At 38.2% G+C, this 22,512-nt stretch overlaps 3 protein-coding genes across 3 annotated transcripts in view; 2 read left to right on the top strand and 1 right to left on the bottom strand.

Annotated features, from left to right (window-relative positions):
• Positions 1-16,026, bottom strand: part of LOC124277636 (serine/threonine-protein kinase 40-like) — a 26,302-nt gene extending 10,276 nt beyond the window's left edge. The window contains 2 exon segments of the mRNA XM_046713357.1: positions 15,218-15,490; positions 15,957-16,026. Of these exon segments, the coding sequence (XP_046569313.1) occupies positions 15,218-15,431 (214 nt within the window). The 5' untranslated portion in view covers positions 15,432-15,490; positions 15,957-16,026.
• LOC124277637 (phytanoyl-CoA hydroxylase-interacting protein-like) lies at positions 1,101-8,546 on the top strand. The gene is made up of 5 exons (XM_046713358.1): positions 1,101-1,292; positions 2,875-3,175; positions 4,327-4,403; positions 5,464-5,746; positions 7,030-8,546. The coding sequence occupies exons 1-5, from the start codon at positions 1,281-1,283 to the stop codon at positions 7,689-7,691; spliced, it is 1,335 nt and encodes a 444-aa protein (XP_046569314.1). The 5' UTR covers positions 1,101-1,280; the 3' UTR covers positions 7,692-8,546.
• On the top strand, positions 15,998-22,512 carry LOC124277638 (39S ribosomal protein L19, mitochondrial-like). The gene is made up of 6 exons (XM_046713359.1): positions 15,998-16,150; positions 16,686-16,830; positions 17,021-17,145; positions 18,264-18,398; positions 21,071-21,258; positions 22,066-22,512. Exons 1-6 carry the CDS (start codon positions 16,066-16,068, stop codon positions 22,324-22,326), a joined length of 939 nt encoding a protein of 312 aa, XP_046569315.1. The 5' UTR covers positions 15,998-16,065; the 3' UTR covers positions 22,327-22,512.

The raw sequence follows: 22,512 nt of genomic DNA, 5'->3' as shown, positions 1-22,512 counted from the left end.
TATTGCTAAAAGCGGCGTAAAACTAAACTCACTCACTCACTCACTACTGCAACCCTGACTCTTGACACCAAAACAAACAGAAATTTTAATGTTAGTTTTATGTTTTTGTTTTTAATATTTTTATTCATTTCAGTGAAGCATACAAGATGGCATATGAATATAATTTGATGAAACACTAGTAGACAAGCATTTCAGTGAAGCATACAAGATGGCATATGAATATAATTTGATGAAACAGTAGACAAGCATGACATATGCATCGAGTACTAAGAAGGTGTAGTCCCGAACCCGACACATGTTACATTTGATTTTCATAAAGTGTCATCATACAAAAAGTAATATAGTGAAATATCCATATTGACATAGCAAACATTTTGGTCTAACCAAAACAATACAATAAATCGCGCATGATACACTTACAGAAAAAAGTATTGTAGTTTGAGGATAATTTTAATGATAGTTACCTAAGTAACTTTTCCCCCAAGTGACTAACAAAGTTAAAACTATTTTTTCTTATTACGTCAAAGGGGATCATTAAGATATATGTTAATGGCATGTGGTCACTTGGTGTTATTTGGAAGATATTTGACAAAGGGGGTGTCCCAAAAGTTGGGTTGACAGACTATAATGGGAAAATATGACATTTCATATTTTTTAAATGGCTTTCATGGTGACATAACCACTGTCACTTTTTACACGTTTAGTGTTGGAAAAATCTGTGAACAGTTAAAACATAAAAAAAAGAAAAAAAAAAAGAAAAAGATTTGCACAGACAGTGATGGTATTATGTGTTACATTATACCACCCCCATAACAATCGACTTGGTCTGTCAGATAAAACAAAAATCACATCCATATCAGCAGAGACAGATAGCTTGAGTAGCTGTTTCTCAGTCAATAATCTGTACTTTCACTTTCAGTTTGCTATAGGACTGAACTCATTATAAACTACTAGGAAACAACATGCATAAACTGGCATCCACGACAGTTTTGTTAATACTGCACAATTACCACATTCATAACAATAGACTTTGACATGCTGATCGATTGTTAACTTTCTGTTTGCGATGAGCTGGAGCTATAAATACAAATCTCGGAAACAAAATATCTTTCCAGGAAAGGTATAACAGTGGCTTACTTGACAATCCAACATTGTTCATACACGATTGGACTGGTAGCAGCATTATATCTCCCTCCTTTTGGATCTGCTACACACAGACTTGGATATGCATATGGCAGTGTAACATTGGTCGAGGGACTTGCTCACATTGGTGATTCAGTATGGCTAGCAATGTAAGTAGAATGCTTCTATAACTAATAAATGAGGACTCTCTGCTGGGCGAGTGTTTGAGTTGGATGTAAATAATTTGTGAACCTAAAATCAATTATTACTATCAAGTGTATACTCATTGTTCAATAATCATATGATGCCTGCAAAATCAATTTACCTTGAACAAAATTCAATTGTGTGTCATCAGAAACAAAATCACTGTTTGATTTGCGTTAAATTACACTGATCAATAATCAATGTATAATCAATAGTTATCAAATGTCAATAAATGCACAACAGAAGGAGGACTTAAGCTGGGAGTATGCCAAGCAGTACTCCATGTAAGCAGTGTCAAGGCGACCTGTCAAGTTAGGCTGGTGAAAATTATCAATAATTGGAAATTTGGTCGATAAGAAAGATGATTAATGATTATCAATAAAAAAATTGTGTTATCGATAATATCATTCATTAACTTTTGTGTTAGGAAAAAGATTTAATTTTCTCACACAATATACAAATTCAGGACTTAAGTCATGATCTGCTTCTAAACAAGCATTGTCACTAAGGTGACATAATCCCCCACTGCAAATTATCAAATCAAACTATGAAAGTTGAAAGTTTAAGATGAAGTTAAATGTCAACAAAAACATGACTAATCAAACTCTCTTGATATCTGGCTCTTTAGTTGTTCAAACACACACATATTTTCAAGACTGACTTTGACCTTGACATGAATGTCATAGTGTATGAAATATGCAAAACTAGTACTAAAGAAATTGCTTATTGAAAAACATTCAAGAGAAGTCTTAAAAGTCTATGAAGAAAATCCAGTGAACCGTTCTTAAAATATCTTGCTGACAATTAAGGTTAACAACCTGAAATCTTCAAAGTGTCATCGTGACCCTAAACATTATGTGATGGTCACCAAAATTGACTGGGCCCTGGGCTACCCTAGATGAAGCTTGGCGTCAAATATGAAGAAAATCCAGTGAATATTTTTTTGCGATATCTTGCTGACTATCTTAACATGCAGGTTTACATGCTGAAATCTTCAAAGTGTCGCCATGACCTTGAAAATTAAGTGAAGGTCACCAAAATTGACTGGGCCCTGTGCCTTCCCTAGATAAAGCTTATAATTGAATATGAAGAAAATCCAGAGAATGGTTCTTGATATAGCTTAACATGCAGGTAAAATGTTAAAGTCCCCTTGGGACCTTGAAATGAAGGTCAAGGTCACCAAACCTGAGTTTGACCTCTCTTATACTGTGATGAAACTAGGTACCAAATATGAAAAGAATCTAGTCAACGGTTCTTAAGATATTCCAATTCGTACGTACATACGTACGTACGGACAGACGGAGCCTAATACTATATCCCCCGCTTCGAGCTTAAGCGAAGGGCGGGGATAATAATGTTCAGGATGCTGTTTGGTTAAGAATCCTTGGAAAAACATGTCACCACTCACCAGTGATTTGAGATATCTCTATTTCTTTCAGACATTTTTGCTCTCCGATATTTATCGACAATCAGTAGATATTTAGTTAATGATTATCGATCTCTATTGATAGCCAGCCCTAGTGTCAAGTGTTTTGATTTCTCTTTCAGTTTAAATCTTTCGCACTTTCATTAAGGACTGAAACCAACGATGTAAACGTGACACTGTCCTGGAGCGATGATGAAGTTACACATCTCTTTGTGGTGGTGTACAAACCACTTGGTTCGTATCATGCCATGTACCTTATTGAGACTGAGGACCTGGACCCAGAAGAACTGACACTGGATCCAACAGATGACGGTGGACCTACTGTGTTGGTGTATGGGGTGAAGATAGTGCCGACTGTCCAACAAAGTCTACGCATGTTTCAAGTGCTGAACTCTGGCAGTGTCACAGTCGGCATATTTACAGGTTGATATTTTCCTTAAAACTTATTAAATGCAAATGTACTTAAGTCTAATACTGAAGTGTTGTTCTGTGTACATCTGCAGTACTAAATATCATATTGGATGCAACCTGAAATATACTACCCATCAAAAGTTTAGACTCACTTAAAGCACTCACTATATGTTATGTATATATGTGTGGTTACATCGAAGATGAATTTCTCAACTAACTTTGGGGAACCAACTGCAAACTTTATGCAGATGAATTGCACGAGGATCATGCATTAAATTGCTAAAAGCATCTGCAAATATCGTGCATGTGAACAGCTGTGTTGTGGTGTAAATTTTGTTAAAAATTTGCCAATTTTCACTCAGTTTCATCATTTTTTTTAACCAATGACAATAATCTTTCCAACATTACAAATTTGTTTACAATACATCAGTTCATGTGTAAACAGTACCTTCAAACAGTATGGAAAATTTTGCAAAATCTAGTTTAGAACAGTTGACTTAAGTAAGTGGCTACATTTACATTAGTGTGTCTAGACTTTTGATGGGGAGTATATGAGTTTTCTGTGGTTATCATGAACTCAAAATGAACACTAATTTTAATTCATGATACCCTTAGCTTGTTACATGCTTTTCGACTAAAATATTAAACAAGAGGCAGTGACAAAAAGAACAGTGTGTTATATCTGTAAGTTCATTATAAACATAGTTTAATGCACATAGATCATACCTCCACACTTTCATTAAATGAAAGAATGGATAATTATCAATTTACCAGTTTTATGTGTTCATAGGAACAACTATATCCTCAGTGTCAGACATCTGGAGTTATAACAATTTCAGAATTTTGTGTGTTGGTTAGCATTATGACTTCAGATTAGAGTTACTTCCCTTGGAAGCCAAAACACTAAACAATTCCTTTATGTCCAGTTCCTGTGAACATTAATCTCTGCTTTACCCTGTGATCATGCTTTACCCTGTGATCATGCTTTCCCAACTGTTGAGGAGGAATTCATGATGGAATTTAAAACACAAGATGCCGAGAAACAAGAAGCTGTAAAAAAACCAAACCCAAACATCAGATGCTTGATTTTCATGTTGTAAATAATAAAGAAGTTCAAATCCATACCATATATTGTTATGAAACCAAAACATTTTTTGTTACAGGACCAGAAGTGTCCGTAACACTCAACAACAGTAAAACTCCGCTCACAACCAGTTTGGTGTATACCAAGATGGCTATGGTAAGTGGGGATGTCTTCCCTAAGAAGGAGGACATTTCTGTCACTGTGCTTAGAACATGTGAGTTAATAATATTTTACAATCAACAGAATTCCAAATAGTATAGGTGATGGGGGTTCTGAATAAGTCCGCCCATCTAAGTTCATTTGGGACGTGATTCAGATCCCATCACAAGATATTACAGCCAGGATTTGTATGTTTAATCAGCAATATTCCCGCTATATGATAAAGGTGTGTGTAAATAACTGAGACTGGACCAGACAATCCAAGAGCATCAATCTACGAACTGGGATACAATGACATGTGTCAACCAAGTCAGCGAGCCTGAACACTAGGTCGCCTCTTACAAGAAGCATGGGTTGCTGAAGACCAATTCTAACCCTGATCTTCACGGGTACACAGCCAGGAATGAAGTTCACACTGATATTGATCCAGAACCTGCATATATGTACACCTCTATCAAGGAGGCAGGAATGTATCATGTCGTGTCCAGTCAAACCAGTGGCTAAAAGAATGAGCAGAGATCCCTGCCGTTTGGAACATGAGGACGCACAATCAGTAAGGTCACATGTCGTAGCAGCACCACAGCAGACCATAGTACATTGTTTCCTTGGATCTTAACATGCTTGAAGGTTAACTACAAACTTGGAGGATGTGCTACAGAAGTTTTGTTCCTTCTTATAAGAATCATCATAATAATCATCACTATCATCATAGTCTATTATCTGGTACCAAATTGGCAGCAACTGTCATTAAATTGTGAAAATTAGACAATATTCCCTAAGTTATGTTTTGTCAAGGTGTTTTGTATTTTACTGATAACAGAACCAAGAACGTTAAAGGAGCTTCAATGATTAATTTCACATTTTTGCCACTAATTTATCAAATGCCATGCTAAAATACATAAGAACATAAGTCAAATCAATGTGCATTTTAAAGGCAGTCATTTTATAATCCTAGACAAACCTCTGAATATTCATCAGACAACAAAAGCCATGTAATATGTAATTACATGTACTATATAATTACATGTAATATGTAATTAAAAGTTATGTTCAACAGGAGGATTTTGAAGTTTCCACACGATACACCCCACCAGCAGACTACAAGATACTGACTGAACAGAGCCTCCCTGATGCTAGCACCACTCTCATATACCTGCACCGTGACGACACCCAGTATCTCCTTGAGACCCCTATGCCTGCCTTGGGGGTGAAGGTCCCATTCCCACTACCCCCCAGACAAGCTTATAATGGAATCGTCCTGCAGACAACAAGGACAGATCACCATGGACACATAAAGTACCAATGTCAGCGAAAATCGAAAGGTTTTACCCTGAATTCAGGTGCAAAACAAATTATTGGATTCAATAGATTACTTGATACAATCAGCAAAGAAAGCTTCTCATTGTTCATAAGATGCTTTTCATTCATACTGAATCACATCTCACAGTAGCCTGACAAATACAAAAATAACCAGGCCCTAACTGATCCCCCGGTGGTCACTAAATGACCAAACCCTATTATAAATGACCAGTCCCTAAATAACCAGTAACTAATTGACAGATCTGTTAATAAGTGATCCACTGACTCCTGGATGTCCAGACACTAATGACCAGGGGCCCGATCCACATTGATATGAGCCTTTGATATACGACAGATAACTTTAAATGAACATATTTTTGCTTGTGAACTAGTGACATTTCAGCCATGACTATGACATTAGGTAGAAGTCAACATTGTATCTGTAACATGTCGAATTCCATGTTGAAACAATAAGTTTACCCTGTATTTATAAACCAAGTTTACAAGTCAAAATAACAATAGCAAAGGAATACCATGGCAGTACAAAAAAGAATGGTACCATGTACACATGGAATACAAGCTGTAATACTAGTAATAACAATAAAGAATGTGATTAATACTCTTGAACAGTGGTCAAGCTTCTGAAAAAGGCCTCGGTTAAAAAGTGATTTTCGTGCAACTGCTGGTCTTTGTGTAATGTGAGATACTGTGGGATCACAAAGACAAGAGTGTGCCCCTTTGTACATACATGTATATAAAGCTCCTGAAAGTTCTGGGGCGGTGGGGTAGCCTAGTGGTTAAAGCATTCACTTGTCACGAGGAACACCCGGGTTCGATTCCCCACATGGTTACAATGTGTGAAGCCCATTTCTGGTGTCTCCCACCATGATATTGCTGGAATATTGCTAAAAGCTATGTAAAACAAAACTCACTCACTCCTGAATGTTTTGGCTGGGTTAGACAATGCTACAGTATTCTGATTGTCCTTATTAGATTCCAGACCAGTCTTTACTGATACGGGGGCGGTGGGGTAGCCTAGTGGTTAAAGCGTTGGCTCGTCACGCCAAAGACCCGGGTTCGAATCCCCACATGGGTACAATGTGTGAAGCCCATTTCTGGTGTCCCCCACCGTGATGTTGCTGGAATATTGCTAAAAGCGGTGTAAAACCAGTCAGTCAGTCAGTCTTTACTGATACACACCACACCACTACCCTCTACTGAATCTCAACAGAAGCAATGTAATACAAATACAACACTGTTTCACAATGAATAACACTGCCACATACAGATACCTCTGAATAACATGTAATATTTATGTTAACAGTGATGACTAAGGACGATTTGGAGAGACTGAAGGCAAAAGCAGAGTTATTCATGCTGAGACATCAATCTACACATGAGGTCAAGGTCATGTTCCGGAACAAGCCGCGGGAGAAAATGGACGACATCATGGAAAACAAGGCTGGACTGATGAAGAAATACATCAAAGACAGGAATGGGGATGCACACTCCCCAATCAACAACAACATTGATGGCCTCTTTTTCAGCGTCTCTCTTGACAGAGGGACTTTAAATATTCCTACTTTCTCGTATTATGGCAACCGGAGACTGGATGTACCAGTTGAAGGGCTCTTCACACAAAACACAAATATATATTTCACCGATTTTTATTGCACCTATAGCGCTCATTACGTGACAGTTGTCATGACAATAAAAGATTCAGACACAGACAGATTCTGTGAGGCAACCCTGCTCCAGCTGGACCCCTGCGACAATCCGTTCCTTTACAGAGAGGGACTGACGGTACACACGACCCGGGCCCTCCATGTTGAGGTGTTGTATACGGAGGACGTGAACATCACAGCCCTGCAGGAGCAGTATGGAACAGAGAGAGTATGCTTCTCCAACACAAGGGCTCTTGGAAGTGGGCAGAGCACTAAACATGGCCTACCGAAGAACAAACGTTGTGTCATTTGTAACTTGTGATCATTGTCCAGGGTTTGAAATTGACGCTTTGAGGTAGCAAATTTGCTATTCAAAATCCTATTTTGCGACCTGAAAAAACCCACACAGTAGCAACAACTTGCTACCTGGTATTTTTTACTGAAACCACTCACGTTCATCAATTAGCCATCATTTTCAAAGGAAAGATCTCCACTTGTGCACTTTCACTCGTAAACTTACCGATACTGCGTTTTCATTTTCCCAAAAATGCTCATCGTAGCTTTTCTTGGTCACTTACGCATCGCAAAACTCGCATATTTGCGACATAGAACCAGTCGACTGGCATGCACAGAAGTATTACAATACTGCTTCCAATGTTTGATAATGGACTTTCATCAGTTCCTGAAGCGTAAGGGCGATATAACGTCGTCTGCTAGTACAAGTAAAGGTATCAGTTTTGCATAACTTGATAAATAATATACCACCAGTATGCAGAGGTACTTAAGATGCTATGAACTGATTATATGATGTATTTTACGCAATACGAAAAAATGCTGCTACCAGGTAAGGGATTTTGCTACCTATTCTTAAACCAGGTAGCAAGTACCTGCTACTTCTTAAACAAGTTAATTTCGAACACTGATTGTCACAGTTATTCTCATGGAGAACTGGTAGAGGACATAATGTGTACGCGAGATGGTCTTCCGTTACACATACAAGTGACTACCTGAGAAGGGATCACTCATCTGTGTGACTGCCTGACCACTAACGGTGAAATTCTGCATGTCACACTAAAATGCATCTAAAAGTGTTATTTACTTAATAATGAAACAAAATTGGAACAGTCATTGATAGTTGTTCAAGTTATTGAATGACAATGAATGAAAACATAAAAGGCAAAAATGAAATAGTCAAATTATGACAAAAATGTGCAAAATTTAAGCTAAATTTGATGATATTTATCAGCAAATTTCACCTATGTGGATATTTTTCAGCAACTTATGTTTAGTATTTTCTAAAAGCTCATTCATCATTTGCACCCAATCAAGTTGGTTGGAGATTGATTTAATTAGGGTCAAGAGCTTCACTTGGTATCACAGAGTGCACCCGTCTTGCATACAAGAGACGATAGGCAGTTTTGCATACACATTACGTCTCTGACTGATCACGATCTTCAGCAACCCATGCTTCTTGTAAGTGGCAAATATTGGGATCACAGGGGCGTAGGAACAGGGGGGGCTTAGGCCCCCCAACTTTTTTCAAGACAAAACCATATCTACCTTACCATAACTACAATTTCATTTTGATTTTCAATACTTTTTTATAAATTAGCCCCCCCTGCTCTGAAAACCGTTCCAACACCCCTGGATCAAGAGGTCATGCTGACCTGACTGACAGGTGTGCTCCTAATTCCAAACCATACAGATTCGGGTTAGAATTGGTCTTCAACAACACATGCATGTCGTAAGAGGCGACTAACAAGACCGGGTGTCTGACTGGGATGCATGTAATCATTGTATCCCAACTGTGTAGATACTCATGATGACAATCACTGGATTGTCTGGTCCAGACTTGATTATTTACAGACTGCCATCATATAGCTGGAATAATGCTGAGTGTGGCGTTTCACAACGAACAAGCAAAACTGACACAGTTAAAACTTCACTTGATACAGTATTTGTAACATTGCCAGTTATATCACAACTGTTATATCATTGTTAAAGAATTGCCATGGTCACACACAAGTGATATAGTATTAGGAGTGTTGCATAACTATTAATATAGTATGGTAATAGTGTTGCCATAGCTACAGAACTGTTATAATGCTGTAATAGGATTGCCATAGTTACTAGAGCTGGTTATCGATATAGTGAGTGAGTGAGTTTAGTTTTACGCCACACTCAGCAATATTCCAGCTATATGGGGTTATGGATATAGATGAGAGACTAGATGAGGTGATTAGAAAGTGTATTCCAACTAAAATAGTTACTATAAGACCAAACGACAAACCATGGTTTGATTCAGAACTTAGACGTGAATGTAGATGTCGAGATAGATTAGGAAAGCAAGCAAAAGAACTGGAAAGGAAAATGAAACCCTAGCCTACAAGAAACAGAGAAACAGAGTAAACAATATGAAGTATTATGCCAAAGAAATTTTTTATGGAAATTTAGATGAATTACTCACAGAGTTATACACTGTTAAAAAATCATCATACTGGAAAATTCTACGTCATGTAGTTAGAAAGTCAGAAGTAACGTCAGACATATCACCTCTAAATAACAATGACAATGAAGAAGGGCCATCCTTATTCACTGATTTTGACATAGCTACCAAGTTGAATGAATATTTCAAATCTGTACAGGGGTGCAAATAACCCATTGCCCGACATCCGAGTCCAGTGTTTTTTTCTGTCGGGCAAGCAAACTTGTATATTGCACTGTACCGGTGTCCAGTTGACTTTCCAATGCTAATTATGTTGTTTATTTAAAAATTCAACAAGAAAACGGACGGTAAGAAAACAGTTGATTTAATAAGTAAAGTTTTATGTGTCTTAGTCAATTACTCAATGCAATCCTCTACTTATCCCAGTAATTGGAAAGTAGCACACGTTTTGCCATTATTTGAAAAAGATGACCACTCCATTGTTTCAAATTACAGACCAATATCTCTCATAAGTTGTGTGGCAAAAGTATTTGAGAGAGTAGTCTATAACAATTTGTATAATTATTTTAATTGTAATAATTTACTTTATAAGTATCAAGCTGGTTTTCAAAAAGGCCACTCAACTGTACATCAATTACTTGAATTGTATAATCAAATATGTCTATCTTTGGATAATAAGGAAATATTTTGTATGGTGTTTTGTGATGTTTCCAAAGCCTTCGATAGTGTCTGGCATAGGGGGCTTATGTGTAAATTGGAAATGTATGGTTTAACAGGAGGCATGCTCCAGTGGTTATCAAGTTATGTAAGCAATCGTAGTCAATCTGGCAATTTGTGAATGGAGCATTATCAAGCCGGTATAGTTGACAGCTGGTGTTCCCCAAGGATCATTATTGGGTCCATTTCTTTTTATTGTTTTCATAAATGACATTGCTGATGAACTAAATTGTTTGATAAGGCTGTTTGCTGATGATACATCACTTGGATTTTCATCAATTGATCATAGACTGCTTGAGTCTACTATAAACACCAACCTACAGAAGCTGAGCTCTTGGGGAAAACTTAGGCTGGTTAAATATAATCCAAATAAAAAAGAAGCTATCATTTTTACCCTTAGAAAACAAAGTGATAACATAACTTTATACTTTGATGAATGTGAAATTAGTAATGTGAACGAACATAAACACTTAGGTCTAACGTTTTCGGCAGATGGGAAATGGAATAAGCATATTGACCAAATAGTAATATCAAGTTCTAAGATGATAAACTCCATACGTAAATTAAAATTCTTACTAAGTAGGCAAATTTTGAATAAGATTCATATTATGTTTATCAGACCACATTTTGAATATGCCTGCGAGGTTTGGGATGGGTGTAATTCTGAACAGACATTGAGATTAGAACAACTACAACTGGAAGCAGCCCATATTGTCACTGTTTACCAAAATATACACCACTTAAATATCTCTATTTTGAAACTGGGTGGGAAAAATTATCAGTACGTAGAGAAAGAAGAAAGTTAACATTATATCATAAAATGAAATGTGGTAATGCACCTTCTTATCTGATAGATTTACTTCTTCAGACTATTCGTGACTCTAGAACTTATGACCTTAGAAACTCTGAAAATTTTGTAAGACCATCATATAGACTTAACACTCATGTCAATCTTTTATCCCATCAATGACAGTATTATGGAATAATATCCCATTAGAAAAGCGAATGTTACTATCAACAGAGACGTTTAAATCATATTTGAAGAAACCTATTGTCATGGCACCAGCATATTTTTCTACAGGTATCCGCAAACAAAATATTATTCATACTCGTTTAAGATATCATGTTAGTGAATTGAATAACGATTTATTTAATGTTGGCATTAGGTCAGACTCAAAATGTGAATGTGGGAATTTACGAGAAAATGTTTGTCACTTCATGTTTGAGTGTTCACTATATAACGAACACAGAACGAAAATGTTAAACCTTTTATAATTACAAGTACATGATGATGGTTTAAATTTAGATTTATTATTAAATGGCAGCAAGAACTTATCATATACTGAAAATCATGCAGTATTTAAAGCGGTTCAGCATTATATATCAAATAGCAAGCGTTTTTCTTGAATACTGTAACTATTTTCATATGTCTTAATAAGTATCTCCATACATAGGTCTCTACCATTTCTGTACTATATTTCTTTCTATATTACATGTATGTTGTTGTATATTTATCATGTTGTAAATACTGGAGAGATGGTTACCTAAGTTGGATAACTTGTTCCTCATCCCTTTCTTCACTGAATAAAATATGTTTAAAACAAATCAATCGATATAGATCATAGACATTGATAATTGTGGATAACTACATATAAATCCATTATTGATAAAAATCGCAGTTATTTTTTAACAAAAATTTCTGAAAGAAATTAATATATTTCACGTCACTGGTGAGTGGTGACATGTTTTTGCATGGATTATTAACAAACAGCATCTTGAACATAATTTAGAAGCAGACCATGAATAAAGTCCTAAATTTGTATTTCGACAGAATATTAAACTTAATCATCCCAAAAGTTAATGCACAATACTATTTATAACACGATTTTCATATCGATATCATTAATATTTTTTCCTGCAAATGATAAAGTACTGTGATAGTATTGCCATAGTTACCCCACAAATGATAAAGAACTCTGATTGTCTTGCCAATGCCATAGTTATCCCGCAAATGATAAAGTACTGTGATAGTGTTGCCATAGTTACCCAACAAATGATCAAATACTGTGATAGTGTTGCCATAGTTACCCCACAAATGATAAAGTACTGTGATAGTTTTCTGTGATGAGTCACTCACTGAACCTTTACATGAGTTTGGTTTTATGCCGCTTTTAGCAATATTCCAGCAACATCACGGCAGGGAACACCAGAAATGGGCTTCACACATTGTACCCATGTGGGGATTCGAACCCGTGTCTTCGGTGTGACGAGACAACGCTTTAACCACTAGGCTACCCCACCGCCCCTCCATCAATATCAGTTTCTGATACATGACAGAATCGATTCGTCGTCTGTATTGTGATCGATAGATCGAAATCCTTGGTTGGTACCTTTCTTAGACAATTGCCTTTCAGTCGTACCTCATAATCCGTACCTTCAATGTGAACGAAGTACTCCGTTTCATGTTTTCCAAAGTCAATTACTGCAGTAACGACTCCAGAACCTCAGTCATCAATTCTTACAGAATCACCAATTTTGAGAATGGGGGCAGCCATGTTTGTTTACAAACAATGTAAACTCATGACAACGTCATCAATGATGTTTTAGGATTCGCATGGTGTGTATGGAGTTTTGCAAAAGTAGTTCGTGGATTGACGTAATTTGCATAGTTATCAGATTTGGATACCAAGTGTATCAGATTGCTTTACTGCACCGATAACAACCTCCATTAGATGATAAATTGCGGTATGTGTTAGCGTATTGCAATATGTATTGCAATATCTTGTGAAAGTGTAACACATGGGTTAAGGTAATGAAATTACTGTTTCCTTTCTTTTAAAACAATTCCACTGTCCACTGTCAGGGCTCAGATGTGATTATACAAGAGATCAATTGAAAATGTTTCCAAATTGATGACTTCGCTTTAAAGTTTAAAAAAGCGTCTGCAGCAGCTTCTGCCATTTGGTTTGTTTATTCCTACACCGAGTGCCGGTACCAATCTATTTTTTCTATTTATATGGTTTAAAAGTCACGCAAATGCAAGTATGTAACCAATAAACATTCTCAAAACTATTATTGTATATTATTATAAAGGAAATACAAATGTTATTAGTATTTTTGACTACATCACAACAATTACTGATCATGGTCACGGAAATTGCTGATCATATCGGGTGAACGGGTTCGCAAAAAGTGTACCGCAATACATCTTATTGTGAAGTTTGAATTGCAATATACTGGTTAACCGGTATTATCGCCCACCCCTAGCAACAGATCATTGATTCTGGCTCATTTTCATTACAAATACCAACAATAATCTTAATCTCTGCCTGTAAAACAATGCATATCTCCCAGGATATACAACTAAAATAGTAGCACCATGTTTGATTAGAATGTTTATATTTTCATTTACAAAGTTGGTTTTCTTGTTCGTTCAACTGAAGCAATATGACATAGTTGACTGCACTCTATATGTAAAGTATCTCCTCCTCCAAGAACTTGTACCCAAGAATGAATGGTGTGCATTATACTCAAGGACCCAAAACATGTGAAAACATGGTACCATGATAGAGCTGCCATGGTATCACAATACTTGCCATGTCTGCATAAGGTTGTACCTCTTACAATAATTTTATAATTTTATAAAGTACTCACTATTGTCAATACATACATGAAATATTACAAGATGCCTTAACTGCTGTTATTGCTATAGTCATGACAATGATTTCTGTAAAATATTGGTATTTACTACTTACCAGTACACTTTAAAAATTGTGCAGTTATTGGTTTATTTGAGTTTAATTTTTCCATACTATTATACCTATTTTGTACACTACCAATACCAACTGAAATAAACATTATTCCAACCACTCCATATTGATATTAGTAAAATCTAAATATTTTTTATATTTGTATACTTATCCTGCACTACTTACTTCCTGCACTTATTGCTTATGGTTCGAAATATAATCTGAGGTGGCTGACGTCACCTTCCGGTGACACATACGCAGACGAGCAGCAGCCGAGACCATGAAGTGATTGCAGTTCTACGTCTTTTAACAACGTCTGGCAAGCCACGCTTTTCGAGCCGTAAGCAATAAGTGCAGGAAGTAAGTAGTGCAGGATTAGTTAAAATTTATATTGTTACCATGGTCAACAGTGAGTGAGTGAGTGAGACCATCAGCAGTTGTCATCAAGTGTCAGGTAGCCAATCAGGCTGTAGCAGGAAAGGTGCAACAACTAAATCTCTGCTTCCACTGACTAGCTTAATAATAATATTTCACACCTTTCTATTACAAATATTCTGTCAATTATTCCATTTTTTAAAGGATACCAAACCAGGAAGTGAACATTTTATATACATCGAGCTTGTCAGACCACGTTTTAGAATTACTGTTGCTGAATGTTGTTTTCTAGCAGGTCTCTATCTGGCAAGTGTACTTGTCAAACATTGCAGTAAGCATTGTCAATATTTATCCTACTTAACACAAATATGGAACAAAAATTACAACATATTTTGAATGTCTTATCTATTGTCTATTTTGGATTACAGATCTTTTATTGGTGGCATAAACTACCTACTGCTTTCACTGTAAGAAAAAATGTTTTTTGAATCAGTGGATTGGTAAATCAAGTTTGAAAGAAAGTCCAACATGAACATGGTTTGGAACTCTGCAGTCACCTACCCAGCATGTAGGGTCCTGCTGTCTTGGTGCCTGGCTTGACGAAGCCCGAAGAACCCTTCCCTAAGTCTGAACCTTTGCTGGCACCACGCCCACCTGGGGGATGACGGAACCATTGTCTTGTGACAGATGAACCAAGGCGGGGGATCTTTGGGGAGGGGCCACAACTGCCTGGAGAAGTGGCATCACTGGATGAAGGACTTGGCCCTCTCTTCATTGTGTCAGTAGTAGCTGGCGACCATTCAGTCAGGAGGGATGTCTACAGGTCAAAGTCATCTGGGAAGAACATGTCAGTGACATGTAGACACAGTGATATATTCAACTTATGTTTGAAATATATAGTGACATGTTCAAAGTATACATAGTCAGCGGTAAACTACACCAATGCAACAAACAGTAACTGACGTAAGATCGAAGAGGCACCTGCGATCTGTCTGTCGCAGGGAGAGTAAAGGCCGCAGAGTAATGCACTTGCCCGGGCAAACAAGTTCAGCATCTCCACAGAACTAGGCAACTATGTGCAAACTGTAACTGTAAAAATTGCCTTTGGGAAATGCTGTTCTACAACATAACACGTCTGTGGAAGCAGGTGATCGAAAACTGAACCAATAACAAAACAAGATGCACATTCGGTCGTTAAGTCAAGATATTCAAATTCACAGATGATTAAATATTCTGGTCAAATTCTTATCCTTATTGAAAAACAACATTTAAAAGAAAAAGCTCATAAAGTAAAACTTACTGTTGAATATCTCAAGAAATAATCATGTTTACATCCAAGACAGGTGCCCCGTTTCTACCGGAAGCGGAAGTGTTCTGCGCCGACGCATTACAGTCATGGGAGCAAAAGCATGGCATCCTTAGCAAGAAAGTTGAGGTCATTGAGACTGTCAGTCAGGACGTATGATAATTTCTGCAAAAGATCAGTGGTATCAGGTAATCCCAGTTATAATAGATATAAATAAAATACCGCAGTTATTATTTGAAGTGCAATAAATCGCAATGCTAAAGACGAGTAAACTGATACAATATGAAACAGGTAATACGAGACAGTTTATTCTGTGAATATGTACGATGGGTGTAATATAACGTTTATTCCATGTACATGTACGATGAGTTTAATATAACAATTTATTGCCACGAATGATAAGCCTTAATGTGTGGACATTTAATTTGAAAGTGCAAATATCCTATTCAAATTCAAATAGTTTTGCCATGTTCTTTATTGCCTGTGCAGTTAGAAAGATGAAAGATGAATCATTCAGATTCTTGGTTTTGGACAGCTAATGTATTAATACACCATAATAATCACTTCAGGGTTTTGGGTGTTGTTTGTTCCAGATGACAGGCATACTTTATTTCCATATACATGTACTCATCACCCTGGCAAGGATAGGTGTGTGTACCATATAGACCTAATTTTGTGCTGAATAGTGACCAGCTTTTCATTTGTTGAGGTTACTTGCTTCAGGTCGCAATGACATCAGAGTGATCAACTACCTAGACAATGAGAAGGTGGAGCGTCATCGGCGAACACCACTGTCCCAGCACCCTGATGTAAAGGACATTGAGAACGTAGTCGTGCGGCGCCATGTGGAACTGCCTCCAGACTTCAGGTCAGGCCATTGTGCATTAGGGTAGCCAAGTGGTTAAAGCGTTTGATCATCATGACGAAGACCCGGGTTCGATTCCCCATATGGGTATAATGTGTGAAGCCCATTTCTGGTGTCCCCTTCTGTGATATTGCTGGAATATTGCTAAAAGCGGCGTAAAAACTAAACTCACTCACTCAACGTTGTGTTACAGCAATGTGATGCCCGAGTTCCTCCCATCACCACATGTGGAGCACCGAGACCGAGTCCGAGAACTGCTAGAGAGGGAGGACATGTACCGACGCCGAGAACAAATTGAAATCCCAGAGTTTTATGTTGGTAGGTTGTTTGATATGGCATACTTTAATTAGTGAGTTCTCTTGTTGATAAAACCTAGTCCATCTACAGATAAAACTTTTGTTCTCTAATTTGTATCGGTGTGTTACGGTTCATTAAACCTTAACAATAGGATTTCTTATACGAGTTAGTCTTGTCATGTTAGTTATAACAAGTTATACACATGGATTGATTGATGGATACAAGTTGTGAAGCTTATAATTTTGACCATGCCTCTTCTGAGTTAGGATCAAAGTATTACTGAAAGTGCTGAGAATCTTTCTCACTGAATGTTTTGACAAGTTTGTACAATTCTGTAGTTAGGATGTGGTGGTTTAGCCTAGAGGTTAAAGTGTTTGCTTGTCATTGAGAAGACCTGGCTTTGATTCCTCAATATGTTGAGCTCATTGCTCGTGTCCTGACACCATGTTATTGCTGGAACATGGCTAAAAGAAACGTAAAACTATTCTGACTCACTTACAGGTAGTCAGTGGATGAGCTCATTATTTTTGTCAGTCATATTAGCACTCAAGTGTGTGTCAGTGTGAACTAGGATATAGGTGCCAAATGTGAAGAATGTTTGTCTATTTGTTTGAAGTTTGCAGCCAAACAGCGAAACCAGATTTCTGCTTAATTTACACAATATGCCAGTTTACAGAATAGTAATCAAAGGACCAACATTTTTTGAGCCAAAGATAAAGAAAATGTAGCATCTTGGTTATCAAGTAGTTTGAAGTCTATTCAAAGTGTTGCTTCTTTTAATCGAGACATTCCACATCTGGTTATTGGTCTAGTCGAAATAGAAACATACGGTAAGATTATGATATTGTCTTGCTTTGTCGCCAAGTGGTTACACCATAGACCCGGGTTTGATTCCCCACATGTGTACAACGTGTGAAGCCCATTTCTGGTGTCCCCCCGCCGTGATATTGCTGGAATATTGCTAAAAGCTTTGTAAAACTAAGTTCACTCACTTGTAGCTGTGATTGTGAAACAATGGTAGTGAGCTGAATAACTCCTGTTAGGGTTACTTTTGTGTTGAAGTGCTGCCCGAGTAATTCTGTTAAATATTAAATATATAATATAACATACAAATTCAATGTTTCCCTGTTTGACTTCAGGCAGTGTTCTGGCTGTGACAGTGGCAGACAAATATACAGCTGGGAAGACAAACCGCTTCGTTGGTATCTGTACTCGTCGTAATGGCCATGGACTCCGAGCCTGCTTCATTCTGAGGAATGTGGTGGATGGACAAGGTAAGTCAGGGGAGATAATCTGTAGGGAATAATACAGATAATCATAGCCTGAATGTGGTGGATGGACAGAGTTAGTCAGGGGAGATAATCTGTAGGGAACAATACAGATAACCGTCGGTGGAATGTGGTGGATGGACAAGGTTAGATAATCCAAGGGAGACAAGGGAGATAATCCACCGGGGACTAAGACAGGTACATTTCCTGATCACCAAAGCAGGAATGTGGTGGATGTACAAGGTTTGTCAGGTTAGATAATCCACATTAAATATGGATAGGTGTCCTTGCTGATAGAGTTTAGTGTTAGGATTAATGTGAATTGTATTTTAAAATGATCATGAGCAGGGTTTATGAATATGAACTTGATTGGAATGGGGACTCTGAAAAGAGTTGTCTCCCTTTCATCCTTGTTTGTGTCTTTGTAGCCAGTCACTGTTACTGATGTTTTATTGTCTTGCATTATATATGTTACAGTCAGATTGTGGAATCAGTCATTTTGTGAAATGACAAATATTTCAGTCATTTTGTGAAATGACAAATATTTCAGTCATTTTGTGAAATGACAAATATTTCAGTCATTTCGTGAAATATCTAAGAGGGTCAGCCATTCAACTATCCCTACTGCTTGTTCTCTTTCTTCCTGGGTTAACCTTGGCATTCTCTCTGTGTGGACCACCTCCATGGTGTAGTGGTTAGAGCATCCGCCCGGAGAGCGGAAGGTCGGGGGTTCGATCCCCGACCGCGTCATTCCAAAAGACGTTAAAATATGGTACTTATTGGTCCCTGCCTGGCGCTCGGCATAAATGGGTACATCAAGGACTGGTCGACTCGGAGTCAGTATAATGTGTCTGAGTGGGGTATTCATGCTTCACTGCGGCATGGTATCTCAGTGGTCTAGCACTTTAAAACCAGCTTAAGTCTGGGCTAGTACAAGCAGCCGCACATACACATACACACGCATGCACGTCATCATATTCTCAAGCACGATGTTAAACCCAATTTCACCTCACGTCACCTCTCTGTGTGACATTATGTGCAGTGATGTTGTAGTGTTGGACAGGCCATTTATCTTTCCCATGTATCTGACTAAGACATGTGTTTCGTGTTTCAGAGAGTCGGGGCCACAAAATGCGTTTTGGCGATTTGTTTTGTGCATCGCGAACATTGGCAATCGTTATCAAGCACATTTACATCAAATTTGATGGAATCGTCCAAACCTATTTATATAGCCAATAACGAAATGGCTGATCCTCTTAGTCATTTCACGAAATAACTGAATTTTTTATGACTGATTTCACAATCTGTAACATATACATATGATTTATGATAAATCTCAAATTGTTATTGACATTTTGTTTCTTGGTAGCATCAGAATTGAGCGAAGTGAATGTAAAGTTTACTTATTCTCTATTTGTTTTTGCAATGTATGTGTCTAAGGTCTCTTATCTTACTCTTCATGTACCGGTAAAGTATTTTAATTTTAATTGAAAATCACCTTTTGATGTGGGGTAGCCTAGTGGTTAAAGTGTTCACTCATCATGCCGAAAAACCGGGTTCGATTCCCCACGTGTACAATGTGTGAAGCCCATTTCTGGTCTACCCTGCTGTGATATTGCTGGAATATTGCTAAGAGCAACGTATAACTAAACTCTCACCTTTTGATGTGTTTCCAAGTACATTGCTGTTACGATAACAAATGCTGCTGATCTCTGATCAATCTTGTCATCAGCAAATTAAGCCCCTTACAACAATAAAGTGCTTACATTGACATCAGGATTTTAAGAAGTTTTCAACATTTAATTGACGTTGATATATTCTACCATTGTTAACAATGTCCATGCTCTGGGCCCCGTTCCTCAAAGTGATTGTAACACTACGATAGTTGTAAATTACTACAATCCAATTGTAACTTTAACTTTTTCCTCAAAGCAATTGTAAGTGACAATAGTTGTAAGTTGCAACCACTTCCGTAAGTTGCTTAAGTCTGTAAGTTACTTACGATCGATTGTTGTGTATGAACAAGATGGCAGTGTTTGTTGTAATTCATAAACAAAGGAGACAGAAATTTGGCCCCGATAGGATATTTCAAGACCATAGTCGTGTTCTGGAAGTTTACAATGATGCTGAAATATTTTCAAGGTACAGAATGACGGGGGGCTCCATTCTGAAACTGGGAAGCTTGCTAGAACCTGGGTTGTTCTAGGACACCCAGCGTTTACATGCACTATCTGTAGAAAGCAAGCTTTTAATTACTTTGCGATATCTTGCTAAGGGTGGATTTTTCTCTGAGCTTGGAAAGGGGAAGCAACTCTCGCCAACCAGATGTAATGTAAACGCATTATTTCTAACTTTCGTGCAGAAGATCACGATTGTAATTTACGATCGAAAGATTTACAATCACAAGACTTACAATTCCCTTACAATAGCTTTGAGGAACAACAATAAATTGTTATTTACGATAATTGTAAAGTTGATCATAGGGCTTACTGATTGTAGCTACGATCGCTTTGAGGAACGAGGGCCCTGGTTTGTTGCACAATCTTTTTGTACCTTCAGTGTTGAAGCGTTACTGGATGTTATCAGAACCCATGAGGTGTACGATGTTGTGATACTATCAACCACTGGTTTATCTTGCTCGGTTCTTATTGTGTAAATGGAACCTTATGTGTTGGCAGGTGTGGAGATCATGTATGAGATGTACAACCCTGTAGTGCAGAAGATGGAGGTCCTGAGGCTGGAGAAACGCCTCGACGAAGATCTCATGTACCTGCGTGACTGTCCCCCCGAGTACTCCACCTTCCCCATGGACATGGAGGCCACACCCCTTCCTAAAGGCAGCTCTGTGTCAGTCAACACAATGAAGGTCAGACTAAGTACAACATCCCACTAAGGCCACACCCCTGTCTTCCAGTAGTTCAGTCGCCATCAACATAATTATGGTCAATTTAGACACAACATCTTACTAAGGCCACACCCCTTTGTAGGCCATGCCCTGTCTAAGGGCAGCTCCATGCCTATCAACACAATGAAGGTTAGACTAAGCACTCTATCCTAAGGCCACCCCCCCTCGTAGGCCACACCCCTGCCTTATTATCATCAACTCTGCCCAATAGTAGCACTATCCACGTCCCTTTTAGGGAGGAGCTGTGGAGTAGCCTAGTGGTTAAAGTGTTCGCTCGTCACGCCGAAGGTCCAGGTTCCATTTTCCACATGGGTACAATGTGTGAAGCCCATTTCTGGTGTCCCCCGCTGTGATGTTTTGCTGGAATATTTCTAAAAGCAGCGTAACATCATACTCACTCTCTCCCTTTTAGGGACGGTTGACATTATGTGACAGAACAAGTTCCAAGTAAACTTGGAAATACTCTTTACAAGATTAAATGACTGTTTTGGCCATCACTATCACCTGGTAAGACAAAATCTTCTCTTAGGAATGTGTACAAGTGTATTTCCAAGAAACATTTTTCTCCAACTTACTCTAATTTAAAGAAAACAAGTGAGGTAGCCATACTTTGAGATAATCCGCTGAAGAGTGGAAGGATCTTGACGTGTGATCCCTTTCTGTTACCTTGTGTTGCTGGTGAAGCTGAGACAAACCTACCCCTGCAGGGAGAGGAGGGAGAGAATGTGTGTCCGTTTGTGAGGAACTGATGGTTTGTCTGTTTTGTAGGTGAAGCTGAATCCCCCTCCGTGGCATGAGAGGTGGGAGAGGATGGACTTGATGGGGGTGGAGGAGTTCCATGTGTCTGAGAAGAGGCAACGGAAGGCGGCAGCAGTAGCGAAACCATGGGAGAAATATGACCTGATGAAACACTACAGGGAGAGCATTAACGAGGTGGAGTCACGAACGTTGATGAAGGAGGTGTTCCTCAGGAAGCAGAAGATAGATCAGGAATGGTCCAGCACCAAGAGGGTTCTTCGTAAGCGGTGACACTGAAAGGTGTGACATGCAACATTCTGAGGACAGACTAATGTGTTCATTCTGTGGTGATTCTGGACAGAGTGGACGGGGTTTGGCTGGAGGAGATGACCTGGACAATCTCCAGAAGCTGCGAACCTGGACTTTGTATATATGTGTTATGGGTGGATTAGAAATAAATACTGAATTGACATTCAA

This window comes from Haliotis rubra, unplaced genomic scaffold, assembly GCF_003918875.1.
Source record: "Haliotis rubra isolate DU_JTF1 unplaced genomic scaffold, ASM391887v1 Scf225, whole genome shotgun sequence".
Classification (NCBI taxonomy): Eukaryota; Metazoa; Mollusca; class Gastropoda; order Lepetellida; family Haliotidae; genus Haliotis; species Haliotis rubra.
This window is presented reverse-complemented; position numbering and strand designations above follow the sequence as displayed.